General features: G+C 21.7%; 2 protein-coding genes and 3 long non-coding RNA genes across 5 annotated transcripts; all 5 read left to right on the top strand.

Annotated features, from left to right (window-relative positions):
• Positions 1–791: 791 nt before the first annotated feature.
• Positions 792–1,650, top strand: LOC105362458 (uncharacterized). Its single transcript, XR_912885.1, has 2 exons — positions 792–870; positions 1,597–1,650. It is a non-coding gene; the product is annotated as an uncharacterized LOC105362458 (long non-coding RNA).
• Positions 1,651–4,237: 2,587 nt separating this feature from the next.
• On the top strand, positions 4,238–5,218 carry LOC105362457 (uncharacterized). Its single transcript, XR_912884.1, has 3 exons — positions 4,238–4,351; positions 5,017–5,082; positions 5,161–5,218. It is a non-coding gene; the product is annotated as an uncharacterized LOC105362457 (long non-coding RNA).
• Positions 5,219–8,218: 3,000 nt separating this feature from the next.
• On the top strand, positions 8,219–10,486 carry LOC105362456 (uncharacterized). Its single transcript, XM_011499895.1, has 6 exons — positions 8,219–8,332; positions 8,871–8,936; positions 9,022–9,072; positions 10,029–10,094; positions 10,181–10,293; positions 10,376–10,486. Exons 1-5 carry the CDS (start codon positions 8,245–8,247, stop codon positions 10,261–10,263), a joined length of 354 nt encoding a protein of 117 aa, XP_011498197.1. The 5' UTR covers positions 8,219–8,244; the 3' UTR covers positions 10,264–10,293; positions 10,376–10,486.
• A 1,473-nt stretch (positions 10,487–11,959) lies between these two features.
• On the top strand, positions 11,960–13,176 carry LOC105362455 (uncharacterized). Its single transcript, XR_912883.1, has 3 exons — positions 11,960–12,052; positions 13,014–13,079; positions 13,164–13,176. It is a non-coding gene; the product is annotated as an uncharacterized LOC105362455 (long non-coding RNA).
• Positions 13,177–15,433: 2,257 nt separating this feature from the next.
• LOC105362683 (uncharacterized) lies at positions 15,434–16,869 on the top strand. The gene is made up of 5 exons (XM_011500167.1): positions 15,434–15,548; positions 15,928–15,993; positions 16,068–16,118; positions 16,636–16,701; positions 16,784–16,869. The coding sequence occupies exons 1-5, from the start codon at positions 15,461–15,463 to the stop codon at positions 16,867–16,869; spliced, it is 357 nt and encodes a 118-aa protein (XP_011498469.1). The 5' UTR covers positions 15,434–15,460.
• The last annotated feature ends 3,497 nt before the right edge of the window (positions 16,870–20,366 follow it).

Here is a 20,366-nt window from a genome sequence, read left to right as displayed (position 1 = left end):
TGTACTTTCATATGCATCGGTTGATTGTGCATTGGTAGATTGCATCGAACTGTGCCAAGGTAAACATATTTTCTATAATTTTAATGATACTGCTTATACTCTCTATTATTCTATTAATTACATTGTTCAATGTTCAAGCATTGCATCAATTAAAGTTAAATTATAATTTCATATAAATTTACAGATTCCCCGTATATCGACATTTCTCAAATAGATTAGTCGATATATGAAGTTATTGTGTATTGTAAAGAATTATTTTTAAATATTGTACACATTTGATGAAAATTGATACAACAAATTATTTGAAATCAAACTGACATAAAATACTAGAATAGTTTTGCTTTGATTGCATATATAATAAATTAATAACAATTTTTTTCTGTAATGATAGATAATGATTATAAATATTGTATTTATGCAACTAATGAATAAAAGATTTTACAAATAGTAAATGAAGTATTGGTAATTAATTTGTAATTTCATTATATAAATATGTCAATGAAACTTTGCTTTACACAAATTTTATAGTTTAGACATTTTTTTTATTATTTTATTTTACTAATAAATTACGAAATATTTATTATTATATTTTACTAAAATATTCATTGCCTTTTTCCCTTCCTTTTCCCCCACTTTTTTCTTTTCCATGCTGCTTTTTACAGTTGGTGCATCCAATGAAACTCAAAGGTGGAATTGTATTATGGAGTGTCATCAAACGGCTACACAAGGTCAGTGAAAGTTCATATATAAATATGATATATATAATTTCTTTTTGTAACACTTGCCTGCATATCAATTAATATTGTCATTCGTATATAGGAGGATATAAATTAAAGTCTAAAGATGCTTGCATATCTCATTGTGGTACAAGTAAGATATTATTTTCTATGCAAATATAATTACACTAAGAAAGGTTTAATAAATGGGTCGCGATAGTTTAATGATTGTTTAACCTTATATAATGTAAAACTAATACGCTGTAAAAACTTTATTATTTTATTATACATTGATACGTAATATACTATGCAAAATAAAAATAATAATACAAAAATTTTTTTTTAATTATAACAATATTAAAAGCTACAATTCGCAAACGCTGAATTAGATAAAAATTTATAATAATTGTGTAATAATAGAAAAAAGACGAAAAAAATGTATAAATTGAATATTACTAGCTATAAGTGAAATTTACTAGTACCGAGGGGAACATGAATTAAAAAAATTTCAAATAATAATTTATTTATAATTGTAGTTATGTAATTTATAGATATAATTTATTTCTCTTATTCTCTAATGTGTTATAACTTTCCTGAAAGTATTACCATATAAGTCTACTATATCATTATATTAATTGACTAAAAGCTTGAAATATTATTAAATAGGTTTGGACATACGCACTTTTTCAATATTATTTCTATTAATTTTTTCTAATGTATTCGAAAGAGCCGATAACACTAATTAAAATGTAACCGAAATTGCTAAAGATATTAAACTAATAGTTAGATTAAAAATATTAAATGGTATATTAAATTAAATTAAATTATATTTTTTTCATATATTTTTATATATTTATTATATATTTTTATTTAAATTTAGAAGTCACTGGACAACCCTTGTCAGATTGTAAAATTGCATGCACTTTCATCTTCCGAAAAAAGAGTAAATATAAAAAAAAATTTTTACTAGACATATGCATATATTTCCTTATTTTAAATGATATAATATTTTAGCAAATTCAGGAGAAGCTTCAGGAAGCGGATAGTGAAACGGTTAACTACACAATATTTAAATTAAGAACCAATAACATTATTTATAAAATTTTTACTTGATTTAATTATGGAAACGTTATATTTTCATGTAATAATTAATCAGTATATATGAATTGATATATTAATAAAACTTTCTCTTTCCACAAGACGTTCTCTTAGTATTGTATATTATGAAAATATGAAAATATTTTAATACATTTTAATAAATATTTTAATAAAGCAGAATAAAACGAATTGAATAAATTACGAATAATGAAACTGTTGTTATTTTCCTATTAATTACTTCATCAATTTATTCGAAACAATTTTTTCTTGGTTGCAGAAAATAGAAATTTTCGAAAAATATATAAATTGAATAATTATATTTCAATATAAGCATAAATGATATTTTAAAAAATAATTATATATTATTTTTTCAAAATTCTACTCTAGCCGATATGATACCGTATGCGCACTGAACGGCATAATAATATTTAAAAGTTTATGTTTTATGTGCAAATGAAATATTTAATTTTATATATTTTAAGTCATCTCTATAAACGTATACATATATTTTTCTTTTCATACACATATATTTATTAAGCACGTATATTATATTCAGAAATATTTTCAGTTGAATAATGTAAAATGTGTATAAACTTATTCACAATTTATTTTGTCTTAAAAAAGAATCGTTCTTGAAAATACATAGAACTGAATGAATTTATAAGTCTTATAAGTAAATAAATAATGAAGAAATTATAAGTAAAAGATAAATAAAACCTATTACATCATATATCGTTTTTCATTATTTTATGTTTAACTAGATTTATTCTACAAAATTAAAGAATTGAAGAATACATATATATATATATATATATACATATGGAAGAATATCACGTACAGTAATAATTAAAACTAAATTTAACTTTACGAAAATTTAAGAGCTGAGTTTCCTAGAACTAGTAATTGAACATAACTTTTATATTGATAACAAGAAATACTTTTTACTTTTTTTTTTATGTCACACCTTTTTTGTATTTCTATTACCATATCTTCTTGTACGCTGTTTCATTGCGAGTTTCTCGTGTTCTGGATCAATTTGTATATAATTAATTATAAATTATAAAATGCAGTAAAACGGACGTAACTTAGTAAGGTTACCATTCTTTCAACATAATAATTCTACAATCGTATTATAATATAATATAGATGATTTAGTTTATATTGCGAGTTTGTTCACTTTTTGTATTTCTTTTATCGTATTTATCGTATTTCATGTTTTTCGAAAAATCAAATTTATTAAAATTAAATCTTCTCTACTCACTAAATACATTCAATAATCTATGTTCTACATAAATGTCTACATATATTCTACATATATATCTACATATATATATATATATATTGAAGAGAAAGTTTTTCTTGATAAGGAAATTATATATTTTTATTACCTTAGGCTTGTTTTTAAAATAACAATAATTTTTTTTATTTATAGTCATTTGTTTCTATAAAATTCCGATAATCTTGGAATAATGAAAAAATTTTAATAACTATCAAATATCAATATTTATAATTTTTTCCAGATGAAATATTTAAATATAAATATCTACAACATTAATATTGACCTTTTCAACGTCAATTGCACAACTTAGTTAAAAATATGTAGAATTAAATTAATTATTCGACAGTATGTGTCGAATAAATAATAAACAATAACGCCGTTGGGTTCTAGCGCCCAATAAAATTAATTTAGCCAAAAATTTAGTAAATACTGTAATGTTCATTAATAATTGATTATTGATTAATATGTAGAGAATATTTGTTATTGAAGCTATTTGAACACTGACTGATTGCTTCAAAAAGTTTCATTTTGATATGAAATATTTTGAATTAATTAATATAATAAGTTAATAATAGATTTATTGATATATATATATATATATATAATTAACAAGAATCTAATATTACATATAAATAAACAATATAGATGAATATATTTCTTCGACATACAATAATAGTACTTTTATAATTTAGCTTGCGTTATTCATATTCTATGCCTTCGTATTCGTAATTAATTTTTTATTTGCATGTGATAATATAATATTATTTCCGTTATAATTATGAATTAATAATTATTATTTTTATTCTTTATTAATATTTTTGTATTTTTATTTTATCTAATCGTATATAATAATTTCCACGAATTTTCGATTTTAAAAGAAGAAAATTTCATATAATAATTTTTGCAATCATAAATAACTTGTAAATAAATATCTAGTTATTCAGTAGAATATAATATTGAAACTTTAACAAATTTCATGGAAAAATAAAATAACAAAAACATTAAAAAACAAATTGAGTAAAATTTATGTATAATTCGTGAACATTTACTCATTTATTTATTATTAATATTTTGGGTGTACTATAAAAGATGGTCGTACAAGAAAATCAGAATAAAAGTTCTATATTAAAGAATTAACTTTATCACATATAATACAATTAAATTATAATAATGAAATTTCTAATTATACTATTTTTATTTATCATTTCTTATGTATCAGTTAATTGCGATTTAAATGATTGTCTTGAAATGTGCGAAGGTAAATTATTGTTTCAATTTTAATTTACAGTTTTATATAACGTAAAAATTCTAATTATTAACAATATTTATTATTAAATTTTGAAATGTCAAAGGTATGATAACCTGTTTCAAAATCAAGTAATGTGTTTTATTCACAATTTAGAAATTTATAATATTTTTTCATAGCTTTCATATTAACATTCATTGGGTAAAAATATAATTTATATTTAGTTGATTTTAATAAAGAAACATTATACATTTATTTATATTTATTTTAATATTGATATTTTAATAATTTTTTTTAATTGAATGTATTATTTATTTTTATGATTGATTACCTTAATGTTTGAATAATTAATTCGTCCCAATCGACAAATTAAATTTTCTTACTCAATAACTAATATTTCGTCATTGTTTAAAATGTTAAAGATGTTTGATACATTATTGTTTTAAAAAATATTGAAAAGCAATATATTCGCGATCAAAGGTTTCATACAATTTGTCCAATTATATATATATATATATATATATATATATATATATATGCAGAATATGAAAAAATTAAATGATTTCTTTTAAGATATTTATGATATATTGTAAAATAATTAATATCAATACATTCATATTAATATCACGATTAAATATTTATTTTGAAAATATTAAATTATCAGTTATTTTTTATAGTTGGTGCCCAGGACTTGCACCAACAGTGGTTTTGTAAACGAGAATGTTATAGAGTTGCTACTTGTGGTTAAGAAAAATTTTTATATTCATTATTTTAATAATAACAATGAAATGTAAATTATAAATTATTTTCTAATTCAATAGGAGGATATAAGCGTGAAACTGTAGATGAATGTATTGCAGCTTGCCGCAGAAGTAAGATACATCCTAATATATTAATTTTCGCAAAACTTTATAGATTAATATAAGAATAGATAATGTAACGTCTTAGGGATAGTCTGAGAAATAGTTTTTTCACACTAAAATTCATATAAATAAAAATTTGATCGAAACAAGAAATTAGCGCAGTGTTTTCTCTTCAAATACTTCATAATGTGGGTTTCGTACAAGCATTATAGTCCTTCTTGTGAAGTTCCCTGTAACATTTTGCTGTTTGATCATGAGTTTAACATTATTGTCATTTTGTTTATTTGAGTGAGTCTGATATTTTTCACTGAACAAACATGACTAAATGTATGGTAAAGGGAATAACGTTGTTATTGCTAGTTGCACGGTATGCAAATATTAAACAGTTGCGAATAAAACTATTGAATTATTGCTTTATATTATCTAGAGTACACTTGTCCGTGTCATTACATAATCATCTCATCTTCAACTAATTTTCCCAACTTCAGTTGAAAATCCAGGACCTCCTAAGAACTTGAGTTCATGTCATTAAGTCTAATGTCTAATGTGCTTAACTATCGATATTAAACTATATAGAGAATAGACAATAATTGATAATTTACCAATATAGTTTGTATTAACATATATAAATATAGCAACTTAAGCAATAATCTTTAATATTTACGTGAAGATGAAGTGAATTGAAATATTGTTACTTTAACTTTCGATCTTCTTCTATAATTGAGAGAGTATTAACATCGTCATCAATCGCTTAAAATTGCAATAAATAATTAATAATATTCGTGTTAAACTAATATTCGTGTTATATAATATATAAGTAATTTATATTTAAATAATTTTAATAAAAAAATGCGTGCTCGTACCTTTTAATTTATTTAGAAGCTCGAAGACAGGCTGCACAGAGTTGTGAATTAGCATGTTCGACCTACTTTGCACCTGTAGTGGGTAATGTATCCAAGAATTATATTTTCATTAATTGTATTATAGTCATTACTGCACATTTGCTGATAATTACAATTATCAGTTCCAGCAGGACAAAATAATTCGGGGCAGCAAGCTCAACATGTTCAATAGTCAGTAAATAAGGAATGAAATAATTATACCTACGTAAGAAAACATCAAAATAAATGAAATTTCAATATTTCCCCACTAATTTATTAATATGTTTTCATTAATTATTTTCTTATATTTTAGGCATGGTTAAATAAAAAAAATTTTGTATACAACCACGATAATAAGTGTACACCAATCATATATATATATATTTTTTTTTTAACAAATGTCGTTTTATTTAAACTTTATCGTACATTCCATACTTTAATTTCTTAAGATTTATTAATTGTTTTAATTATATTATATTTATTATATTATATTTAATTATATTTATATATATATATATATATATATATATATAAGTATATCATGTGATGATTGAATTGAAACTCGTAACAGGTTTCTATAACATGTTAAGAAATTAAATACGAAACAAAATGTCGAAATTTGAATTAAATAAAGTCATCTATAAGCTGATATTTGTACGAATGACATTTGTATAATATAAACAAATATTTATTACAATATTTTATAATAAATTATTTGCACATCCAACGAAGACTCAATGAAAATATAATTAAATTATAAATTATGTAATATATATTATTATTTGAATGCATTAATATTATTCTGTCTTTGCATTGTATATAAAATTTTACATTTTACCCATTGTTATTAATATGTGCTATTTCTTATCATAAATTTTATTTTATATTTAATAGCTTAATTTTTAATGTAATAATAGTACTTTTCGTAGAGAAATAAAAAACGGAAGAAAAAAAAAAGAATAATGTTATATAATTAAATTGCATCCTCTCTGTTTTCAGAGTATCAGATATCCTAAATAATAATAAAGGTTTTGGATTTTTTATCTTTTGTACTGTCGTGAACTTTATTAAATAATCAGGTAAACCATTATGTCACCACAATTGTTATCATTATCTATACTAAGCATTACCAAATTAATTGAATTTAAAAATTCATCTGCCTTATAAAGATTAAATAAATTAAAAGTCTATAAATTTTGTTTAAAAGACAATAATTTTTATTAAATGCAAATGACATGCTGCAGTTTATTAAAATTATATTACACCATGGTTTGTTGTGTTTTATTTATGATTTGTTATAATGTTTTCAAGTTGAATGGCACCTTCGTCATCGAAATTGTTGATTTTTTCAACTTAAAGTATAGAAAGGAAATTGATGAGACCGTATTTATTTGATAATAAAATATAGAAACTTTTTGAATTATAACCACAGGAATACAAGTAGTATAACTAAAATCATTGAAAATATAATAAATATGAGCACAATTTGTTGTAGAAATTTTTCAGCTACAACTAATATAAATAATCAACTTAAATCAATTCATTTTATTTAAACAGTAATCAATTTTCAATTAAATCTGATTAATATAATTGACAAAAATCTAACTTTCTATATGAGAAAATTAAAAATTATGAATCATTTTTGCCATTTTAAAAATTAAGTTCTTTGAACTTGAGATTTTTATTAATATTATTTAAATTATTATCGTTATATTAATTGTTATGAATTTATTTACATTATGTACTTCTTGCAGCATATTTGGACACGTTGCCTTCTTCATTTATTTAAAATTTTGTTAACGTTCCGCATTGTATTTTCATTTTCTTATAATTTCTTTAATTATTTTCAATTCTATAAAATAACCTTCTGAACAGAATCTCAAATAAAAATATTCACAATAATATATGATATTTAATCAGATATGGAGAAACTATGAGGTGGATATTATTCAGTAACTAACGAATTTCATAAAACATGAAATAACAAAAACATTAAAAAACAAATTGAGTAAAATTTATGTATAATTCGTGAACATTTACTCATTTATTTATTATTAATATTTTGGGTGTACTATAAAAGATGGTCGTACAAGAAAATCAGAATAAAAGTTCTATATTAAAGAATTAACTTTATCACATATAATACAATTAAATTATAATAATGAAATTTCTAATTATACTATTTTTATTTATCATTTCTTATGTATCAGTTAATTGCGATTTAACTGATTGTATTGAAATGTGCGAAGGTAAATTTTATCATATAATATTATATTATTAAATATTATAACTTGTAGAAGTATCACATTCGGTTAATTGATTAATGCTTCACATATAATTAGTTATTAATCGAGCTTTTAATTAAAATAATTAGCTTCAAAAGCTTAAGAATTTCATAATTTTCTAATGAAATCATTATAAAATCGTTGATATATTTATTGATATATCGTATTTGTATTTGTACGGGAAATATGTAATTTATGTGTAGATGAAAACTATATTATAAAAATGTATTATTACATATTCATTTCACTTTAGTTTTTCTTTATTTTTTTTTATGATACATGATTTTGAAATTCTTAAAATAAAAGTAAACTTTTTATATTCATTATGAATTATCCAAACGTATAATTCATTGTTTTGAAATTTTATTTATAAAAAATGCTAATGTTCACGTAAAATATGATATTGTAAATTTAATCGATCAGGGAGCGTTCACTAATCTCCATTAATTAATGTTACAATTTTTTCAAAATTATATTACTGAAAGAGCGTGTTTTTTCATAGTCGGCGCACCCAACGAAGAAATGAAAAGGCAATGTATAGCAGATTGTCATAGAGTGGTTACTTGTGGTCAGTAAAATAACAATTTAAGCATCTTTTTACAAATATTCAAAGGAATATTAATATAAATTATATATCAATTTTTATTAAACAGGGGCACATTTATTAAAAACTGTAGAGGATTGCATTGCATTTTGCCATAAAAGTAAGATACATATTTATATTGTTGTAATATTTTTCAGAATTTATTAATTAAATAATTAAGAATTGAATAAAATTTTTCACTCAAATAAATGTGATGTTTAGCTACATAATCAGCATTTAAGTGTTTATTGATAACGTTTTATAGTACATAGTAATACCGTGATACCGTGACATTCAATTCTGTAGACTGACAAATCATTGCCAAATGATCCCACTGATAACACAATCTATATTCGAGTGACTTTACTAAAAACTCAACTAATCCAATATCTTGAATCTGATGTCGTCATGTTATGACTCCGACTCTTTGCGATTGATAAACTATGGCAAACATTATTAAATATTAGAGCTGAATCGAATAAGATCGTATGTGCTTAATTTAATATATTAAGAATAGAGTTGAGATTATTTTTTTAATCTGATATTATTCGCGTAATTATAAATTAAATAATAATACGTATATCAATCGAGATTCTTTTCTGAAATCTAAGGCAAATTAAGAATAGAAGATCCAAGACATTTAAGCAAACTCTCTCACTAATACATCTATTTTATAATATTCGCCTATTTACTTTTAAAAACTTTATTAATCATGCTCATGTAAAAAACTGGAAAGGCGCTTTTAATATATTTTTAATAAATAATAATATATTTTAATGCAAATTTTTAATAGTATGTTTTCCGATAAGACACATATCTACTTTCAGGCACATATATATTCAAATTTGCATAAAAAATTTAATAATCTTAATGTTGTAAAGAAATTTACGAGATAGTTTCATTAATTCTTAAAAGCAAAGTAGTGCGTGTTAGCTCATCTTAGCCATTAATAATACATTTCACTGCTATTAATATTCTATCGGAACTGAAGCGATTATTATTATTTTGAAATATAAACATTATTCAATAATCCTATCCAAGATTGTTATTTTATTCGAATTATTTCTTTGAATCTAGAAGTGAAACCGTCATTTATAAAAGATTGTGAAAAGGGATGCAGATTCACTTTTGATCTTCGAAAGGGTAATTTCACTTAGCATAATTTGAAATATTATAAACTCTAATATTATCGTATTAATTTCTTATCATTTTATAATTTTGAATGATAGCTACAACAAAACCTCCAAATAATTCAAAAGATGATCCATCAAAAGAAAGAGCAAACAATTCACGAGTCGGTGCTGTTCATTAGTATATCTGCAATGAGAAATACTGATTCAATGGAAAATGATTTTTAAAAAATAATATTTGAATTTCTTTAGTAATTAATTATCTTCGTTTGTCATTCTATTTTCAATTTTCAGATAAGTTGATGAATACAAAATTTGTAAATCCAGCTTTGAAGACAAATGCATACTAGTTTTTATTGGTTATTTATTCTTAATGTCATAACTAATTAAAGTTTTTATTTGTCATTTCAAGTGTCATTTTTGTTAATTTTTTTTCTCATCTGCTACATACTGAATTTTCTAAAATTTTGAAAATACCAGAAAATATAGTATCTGTTAAACATAGAGAATATTTATCGTTTTAATATAATATTTTACATACGTCACATAGTCTGCGCTGTTTTTCATAAAATAAGAATAAATATATAGAAAAATTACAAAAGTTTGATTACTTTTTATTAATAAAGCTAAGGAAGCTTAATTTGTAGATTTGTAGATCCAAGATTCGTTTCTACGTTGCATGTACACGTAGAAATGTCAAGCATATTTATTAATTGTATATACATTACATATAAATTAAATGTTATACTATTTATTAGGCATTTATAATTCAAATATTTTCGACAATTTCATATATTTAATATAATTGATTAATTAATTTTCTTTTATATATTTTATATGACACTAATACTTAAATAAAATATTAAGAAATAAACATTTTTATTCTTAACATTTAATTGGATTGAATGACTTTGAATTATTTTTATTTAATTGTAATTTAATTTAAATGTACATAGTTCAAATAGTTACTATAAATAAGTATAGTTACTATAAATAAAAAAGGATTAATTATCACAAAAATCTCCTTCAAATAATGCTATGTAATATTAATGAAACACTGCTTTTAAATTACGTAAAATTATTATATAATTAAATCGTAATAATTTTTTAATTTTTTTAACAAGAGTTTTCACTAATTTATAGAAAATTATGATAAAAATTACGTTTTTTTTCTTTCTTTTTTTCTTTTTTTCTTTTCAAATGACATCATGCAAATAAAAATATATAATCATTTTATTAAAAATTAAAAATAGGAATAATATTAAAAAGAGTTAACGAAGTACATTCTCATTGCTTTTTTCCATGCAAGTTGTAATATAAAATTACGACATTTGTTGGAAGGCTTAAAAATTTTAGTGCTTCTGAAATTGTTAGAAAACAGAAGTAGGAAAAAAATTTATTCTATTGACTGATGATGTACACATAATACACTACGTTATGCTTTATATATTTTAAGATTTTGTTCAGTATACTTTGACAGTAAAATGTTTACGTTTTATTTATTCTTCGGATAAACTTACTTTATTATTTTTTAAAATTTATTATTTCATCAAAGGTTTTTCAAACTCTGAGATAGCCTATGTAGAAAAAAAAAGAATGAACAATAATATTTACAATAATAAATTACATATCATTTGGTGTCTATTCACTATGGGCTGGAATATTATTGAAAAACTATAAAGAATTCATGAAATGTGAAATAACAAAATCATTAAAAACAAAATCACAAAACGTTATCTGTAATTCGGGAATAAATGCTAAATAATAATATCATTATTATTAACATTCTGGCTATATTATAAGAATGTGGTTGTGAAAATATTAGACTACACAAATTATATTGAAGAAATTATTTGATTTTATTTTAAACATATTTTATAAAAATGAAACATATAGTTCTATTATTTTTATTTCTTATTTCTTATGAAACAGTTAATAGTGATTTAATTGATTGTGTTGAAATGTGTGATGGTAAATTGTTATTCTTATCTTGATTTCTTTTAGTTATATTATTTTAGTCCTTCTTATAGTTACAATAATAAATATAGAAATTATGGTGTAATTATAAATATAATTTTACTTCTTACATTTCGTATTATCGTCTTAGAAATATAAGTTTTTTTATATAGTTAATAAGCAAATTTCAAATGTAACTGATACACTTATGTGTAATAATATTTAATTAATTTTTTGAACTACTTAAAATATAATTTATAAAATAAAAACATTATAAATCACTGATTGTTTGTTTGTAATTAAGCGAGCCTTTGAGAAAATATTTTTAGGCGCTGGAATGAGCAATAATTTTTTTTTTTTTAATTAATGAACGTTAAATGAATGATGAATGTTAAATTTGTACAACGAAAATATAATCAGCATCATCCACATACTCTTTCCACTTCATGCTTACAATTTCAGATACAATGAGTTAAGGTTAAAAAATGTCTTCATAAGGGAATCAGAAATCCATTGTCTCTTATTAAATTTTGTTGTATAGAAATGTGAAACATTGGAAACAAGTTATAGTTTCTCGGACATATGCTATTTCTTGACTAATTCGATTACATTATCACACTTTTACCAATGTACTCAAAGAAAGTATATGCACTTATACTTTTCAAATAATTATCAAATATAGAACAAAGTAAATTTATCATATTCTATTATTATTATTATGTATATATATATATATATATATATATATATATATATATATATATATACACATATTCCTGTCGCTTGAAAGCATATTTTCCTATCTACTATTTTTTCCGATTACTTGCATATCCATTGAGAACAACTCATTAAATAAAAAATTTTTTGATAAACTATGTTAGTTATAAAAATTACATGTATTCTTATAGAAAGCCATAATTATTTTATTTTATTTCAATATATTAATGTGAATTTTATAATTAAACATTATTCGTAGTCGGTGCACAAAACGAAGCACAGAAGATAGAATGTTTATTATCTTGTTATAAGGAGGTTACTTGTGGTCAGTAAAATTTGAAATACTTACAATTTTAAGGTAATATAACAGAAAATTATATATTATTAAATAAATTTTATTATTAAATAGGAGGATACAAATTGAAAAATGTAAATAAATGCATTGCACATTGTCGGAAAAGTAAGATATCAATTTTAATATTACTTATATTTCTACTCAAAATGTTTTTTATAATAAGATTATCTATTATTATAATATTGTTCGTCAATATTATATAAATAATTATTTTTAATAACTAATTTATTTTGAGGTATTAATGATTTTCTCGAAATGAAAAGCTTAACAAGAATATATTATATTTTATGAATATAGAATATTTTATACAATTTTTAATAGTATGTTTTTCGATAAGACACATATCTACTTTCAGGCACATATATATTCAAATTTGCATAAAAAATTTAATAATCTTAATGTTGTAAAGAAATTTACGAGATAGTTTCATTAATTCTTAAAAGCAAAGTAGTGCGTGTTAGCTCATCTTAGCCATTAATAATACATTTCACTGCTATTAATATTCTATCGGAACTGAAGCGATTATTATTATTTTGAAATATAAACATTATTCAATAATCCTATCCAAGATTGTTATTTTATTCGAATTATTTCTTTGAATGTAGAAGTGAAAGCGGATTATGTGAAAAATTGCGAGATTGGTTGTATATTCGTTTTCACATATCCATCAGGTAGTATTAACTACAATTTTTCGAATGATAGTTTTTCATTTATTGTAATAGGTATAATGTTGATATTTATTAAATTTTGGTTTTATAGATGACTACAGAAAAACCCATTATTCAACACCTAAGAGTGGCGGCCAAGTAGCCAAATAAAAAAAGTAATTTATATAAGACGACAGTTAAACAATGAATATTTCATTATCATCATTTTCATTTTTTCCATAATCAATCTATATACATCAAACACTTTTTTGAATTAAGTTCTCATTTTTTAAGTACAATATTTATTTATAGATTTCAATGGCCAACCAAGGTGATTGTAAAACATATTTTCTAATAGATTTTCTTAGGCTACATGTAGATGTATTGAAGACAAAAAATAGTCTTTATAGTATGTGTATAAATATTTGCGAATAAGTAAAGTAAATTAGAGGAAAATCTTTTAAAATGATTGAAAAAAATTTTCCTTCGTCTTATTAAATATGAATATATATAGGTATAGAGAGATATAAAATATTGAAATTCAATAGTGTAAAAACATCTTATTTATAATGTGAATTATTTCTGTATTTGAATAAATTATGTATTTTAAGTGTATCGGTCTTTAGTTTTCAGCTCGAATATAGAAAAATCAATTGAAATTATAACTTTACATTATTAATTTATTGGTCTTCTCTGTATAATTGTACTATTGTATTGTACTTTACCTTAAAGATTAAATAAAATTATCAAGAAATATTAGTTTTATTATTTATACTTGATTATTGGACTTATGTTTATTCCCATGACATAATTAATTAAATTTATTTTTTACTTAAATTATATGTCAGTTACTTTACTTTATCAGTAAAATCACTTAAAATATCATCTTTTTTCCTTAGTACAATAACGAAATAAATAATTATCTTGTCCGGAGAATAGTAATCTTTATTAATAATCATTGGAGACTTGGTGTCTAATTAAATTCAATATTATTTTAATAAAATGATATAAAAATTGATAATATTTCATTTTCTTGAATATAAATTAGATAATTTAAATAGATATAATATATTATCACATAATAATGTAATTTTCTGTATAAAACATTTATTACCAAAAATATTGCTTAATGTTAATCGATTCAAAGTACAAATAAGAGGCTAGAGAAATTGTTTACATATATAGAAATCCTAAAGGATTTAAAACGAATGTATTATAGATACAAAACAAATTATTTCTTATTCAAAACTAAATAGAATTCTAGAAAAGCTGAATATTATACAAAAGTTTGAAATTATAAATAAGTTATTCAGTGGTAGAATCAATATTCTAATCTTTTTAGACTGCAAGAATGTCCCATCTGTTAAAAATCTTAAATTAAAATTATTTACAATATTAAAAAGCATATAAGAACATATTGAAGAATATTAATATGGAATATTATTCGAAAAGATATTTTCTAAAAATGTTAATATTAAAAATATTAAAAAATAGTAGCTCATATTTAGTAAAAACAAATTTGACTAAATTTATATATATAATTCGTGATTCATCAAAAATAACTCGTGATTAAATAATTAATTTTTTTTACTAGGCATACAATAAAATTGACCATAATAGAAAATTACATAGAAGAAAATAATATTCAAGAATTTATTCCATTTACAGTTACATTATAATAATATTTACATTAAATTAATAACAATGAAATTTCGAACGGTACTATTTTTCTTTATTATTTGCTACGTAACTGTGAATTGTGATTTAAATGATTGTATACAGATTTGTGAAGGTAAAGTATTGCCGATATACGAATCTTCTATAACTATTAGTAAATTTTTAATTTCAGTAGTATCACAAGTATGAAATTAAAAGAAATTTTTTCATCTGCTACTTTTCATTTTTAATCTAAAACTTATAAAACAATATATAATAATTTATACACATATATATATATATATATATATATATATATATGTATAAATTAAAAGAAAAAGTATTGAAATATTAAATGTAATTGATTGATGCTCATTTACTTACTTCAATCAATAATAACAGATTTTAAAAGAAGAAATTTTATAAGTAGTTTTTCATTTTCGGATGGATCATATATTACATCTTGTAATAATCTTTTTTTTAAATTACATTATTTAATGAGAATGTTTTTATAGTTGGTGCACTCAATGAATCACAGAAATCAAAATGTATACGAGACTGTTATAAAGGAGCTACTTTTGGTTGATATAGAATTTTTTATATGATATCCTGTCATTACGTATCTTAAATGATATATAAATATATTATTCCATAGGAGGATACTTGGCAGCTGACGTAAATGATTGCATTGCATTTTGTCGTCGAGGTAAAATATAATTTCATATATCAGTATATATATATATTATTTCAGTATCAATTCAAATCAGAAAATTTCTTGCATTTATTCAAAATATATGATGGTATAATTTTCAATGTTGTTTAATAGATTAAAGATTTATTTCCTGAAAAGAAAAAAAAAATTTAAAAAATAAAATAATATTCGAAAAATCATTAGATTCATTTTGATAGGTCTACACTAATCCAGAAGTAAGGAAATAATTACGTTATATTTGAATGTTAATAAAATTTTTTTATAAATTTTAGATATTATAAAAGTCAGATAATATTCTTATTATGTATGTATTTATATCATTATTATATAGTCAATGAATAAGCATTTCGTATATAATATGATATGTTTTTTAATTTATTAAAATAAAAAAACATCGTTAATGGCTGAAATATATATTTTATTAATAATTATGTTTTGATTTGATCATTATTATCATTAATTAATTCTATTAAGATGCAATGTTTTAAAGGACTTATTTTTGAAATTTTAGAAATTAAGGAGCAGTATGTAAAAGATTGTGAAAAAGGATGTTTGTTTACATTTGCAATTACTATACGTAATATTGACTGGCATTTTATTTAATACTTCAATATCATTAATACATTTATAGATATTACTTTGTAAATAAAAATTTGTAGGTTATAACAGACAAAAAAATGAATCGGATTGCACGAAACAACCAGAATTAAAGAAAGTAAAAATTGAACCTGTTGAGTTGGATTGAATATAAATTTACTTCTAATTAATATTATAAAGGAAATGTAATATATCGATACAAGACAATGAAAAAATACTATATTTTGTCCACCATAATTAATTTATAAATTTTATTTATCTCACGAATTATTTAGTTCATTCTTTTTATTACAATACAGAATATTTTTAATATTTTTATTATATCGATTAAATATATATATATATATATATATATATATATATATATATATATATATATAATATTATATATAATAATATATATGCTATATCATATACATTGATTTTTTTTTTTTTTTTTTTTTTTTTATATAAAAATAAATGTAAAGAGAATTCATTTGAACAAATAAAGAGGTAAGTTTAATTGTAAATTGTATTCGTCAATATCGTCATTATATCATACTTAAATTTATTATTATTTAGTTAATTAAAGACTGAGTTTATTAAATCTATCTTTGACTTATTTGGATAAATATTTATAATTGATTAAATTTATAGATTCAAAGTATTTGAAAACTACAATCCGTAAAGGATTTTAGATTTTATAAAGAATTTAGATATTATACATAAATAAATATATATATAACATTTTAATAAATAATAAGCTCCATATTGTTATGGTACAAGTCAGAAGTTTATTTTATAAAATTTAATTTTTCTATATTGTCCGAGACTAACTTGTGACGGAAGCATCGGATTATAAGTTATACAAAAAATCCAATTCCCATAATGTTTATAATATTTTTCCTGAGTCTGTAATGAAGATATAAATAAAGTTACCATTATTCGAAGATCTGTTAAATTGAAAATAAGTAATAAATGCTTATAACAAAAAAAAACATAAGCATGCTTATAAAAATGGAGAAACGAAAATTGTTTTATCTTAATTTATAAATATATATAGACTAATATTATAGAGGTCAATCAAAGTATTATGAACAGCAAAGTAACTGATCCATTATTAAGAAATTAAAAAAATATATATTAATAGGATTTTTATGAAAATATAATAGTCAACATATAAAATAAAATGGATTAAAATTATATCGTAATTCCAAATATAATTTTTATACGCTTTATATAAGTTTTGATTGGAAATGAAAATTGAGTGAAAATTTTCATCTCATTTCTGTAGCTGATTAGATGATCATTAATATTTAAACTTGATACCGGTAAAGCATTGAAAACAATATATTAAATTATTCAATATTTATTATAATATTATTACGATATATTATGCGATGTATGATAAAATATTCGCATCAATATTATAAGTATTTTTGAATAGATTTTTTAAATAATAAAAAGAATTCTATTATTATTAAAAAAAAGAAATGGCTATGAAAATTTTTGAAAAGCTAATTGATAATATACTTACAGAATATGCTAAAAATTCAGACTTTGCATTACATTTATTATCTACAATAATTACATAATTATATTTGAAAAACAAACCCATTAAAATATTAATTATTAAAATTTTATAGTAAAATTATAAACATCAAAAGTTACATTTTTACATAGTAAGTTTAATTACTAAAAAAGCCTTTCTCAAAGTAGTTGCATTTAATTCCTACGATTAAATTTATTTACATCTAACTTATAGTTAGGAAAATGAAACATTCGTTAATTGTAATATTATTTATAAACTATTATACATACGCTAACAGTGCATTATTAGACTGTCTTCGTGGATGTGAAAGTAAGAAATATTTATTTGAGAATTTTTATAATTAGAAGTATTTACGAAATAATATGTATATTTGTTAAATTATAAATTTACGTCGATACAGAAAAATTAGTTACAAGAAAGAATGTTTGATTATTCTAATTCCATGTTAATTGCCACTTGTAGAAAAATTACAATCAGTTCGGTAAAAAATTGAGTTTTCTATTATTTTCAATTATTTTATATAATTTAATTAATTATAAATTGAAAAACTTTGCTTTAATATATATATATATATATATACAAGAGAACCCCAAAGTATAAATTCCTATATATCCTTATTTATATTAAAATATAGATAAATGAATGGAAAAGAAAAAAAAATTATTATTAACTTCTTTAATAATTTTACTTTTAAATGATATTAAAGCTCAAGTACTTAGTGCGATGCAAACATTAATATGCAAACAAAACTGCTATCGAGATGCTACATTTGGTAAGTATTCTTATAGTAATAAGTAATAAAATATAATTTCACTCTTATTGAGTGTTTAAATGTTCATAGGTGGATATAAAAATACCAACCTACAAAAATGTCTACAGTACTGTCAAAGTAAAAACTATATTTAATAACCGTATTTCACGATAATAAAAATTATATTTTAAATATTAAAAAATATTTAAAAGTATTGATTGATATTAAATTTACTTTACATTTATATATAATTTATGCTTAGTTATATACGATGAGTTAAAAATATTTGTATATTATTAAATTACTATGCACTAATTGATTTAAGAATAGTTCTATAATGTTATTTTTAAAAACAGTTTAGAAAGATATGATAATTGATAATATTAAAAATAATAATGAATGTATTAAATATCCGGTATATCATTCAAATAAAAAGATATATAAATAACAAAATATAGATTAATAGTATACCATTGATCAAACTACTAAATTCTTGTATTATTTATATTGATAAAGCTTTAGATCCAGAACTATATGAAGACTGCATGCAAGGATGTTTATTTTTATTCCCTACAAAAGCCTGTAATTAAACGAACAATTATAATTCATGAATTGCATTTTGCATTTTTATTGTTTATAATTCACGTATCGTCTATTAATTTTCCTTATAGTTGAACGATATTCAAAAAAGACACGGTCACCTACAAGATCGACAAAACCAAGAGCAGCAAAACGACAAACAATTAAGAAAGACATAGCGAAAAGTAAACGCACAGTCCAATGGATCGTATAGACGCAGAAATGTAATGCGAATTGCATGATTCAATCTAAACTTTTGTAACACTATAATCAGCAAATAAAGATATCGGGATAGTAAACATTGATTTTCTCATTATTTCAACAAATTCAATAGAATAACATTCGCCACATGATAAAATCAATAAATATTTGAATATGTAACAATGACGGTGATAATAAATCCAAGCGATTTATTAGTTTAAAGTTATTCATAACGAGATTCAGCTCACCAGGATTTTCGATGGCTGTTTACATTAAGTAATCGTCAATTATTCTTGACAGCAATTGCAATTGCTCATGAAAACAACGGTGTGCTACATTTTTCCCCTCCCCCGCCGTTCACAAGTTACTCGGTTTCCGATGACCAAGTTGTTCAAGTTTTCTCGGAAGTCACCGATCAAATAATCAATTCAAATGTATTAGATCGAAAGACACGAGAATGTCCTGTTACGAATGAATTATTTAATTTTTCCACTTCTTTCTAACGCCCTCGCAAGCTTTCTCCTTTTTTTTTTACTCTATCGTCGCTACTAGCCACTTGTCCGTTCACTTTTCGCTCACTCTT

The sequence above is a fragment of the Ceratosolen solmsi genome, unplaced genomic scaffold (genome assembly GCF_000503995.2).
Source record: "Ceratosolen solmsi marchali unplaced genomic scaffold, CerSol_1.0 scaffold41, whole genome shotgun sequence".
In the NCBI taxonomy this organism is placed as follows: Eukaryota; Metazoa; Arthropoda; class Insecta; order Hymenoptera; family Agaonidae; genus Ceratosolen; species Ceratosolen solmsi.
Note: the sequence above shows the minus strand (reverse complement) of the source record. Positions and strands in the feature narration are given on the sequence as shown.

Bases quoted from the DNA above. Each gene is read 5' to 3' on its own strand.
- LOC105362683 (XM_011500167.1), top strand. From the start codon at position 15,461: ATGAAATTTCGAACGGTACTATTTTTCTTTATTATTTGCTACGTAACT. The intron at 16,119-16,635 runs GTAAAATATAAT...TTGAAATTTTAG, and splicing joins CATTGCATTTTGTCGTCGAG to AAATTAAGGAGCAGTATGTA. The intron at 16,702-16,783 runs GTAATATTGACT...AAAAATTTGTAG, and splicing joins TACATTTGCAATTACTATAC to GTTATAACAGACAAAAAAAT.
- LOC105362456 (XM_011499895.1), top strand. From the start codon at position 8,245: ATGAAATTTCTAATTATACTATTTTTATTTATCATTTCTTATGTATCA. The intron at 8,333-8,870 runs GTAAATTTTATC...GTTTTTTCATAG, and splicing joins TTGTATTGAAATGTGCGAAG to TCGGCGCACCCAACGAAGAA. The intron at 10,095-10,180 runs GTAATTTCACTT...TTTGAATGATAG, and splicing joins CACTTTTGATCTTCGAAAGG to CTACAACAAAACCTCCAAAT.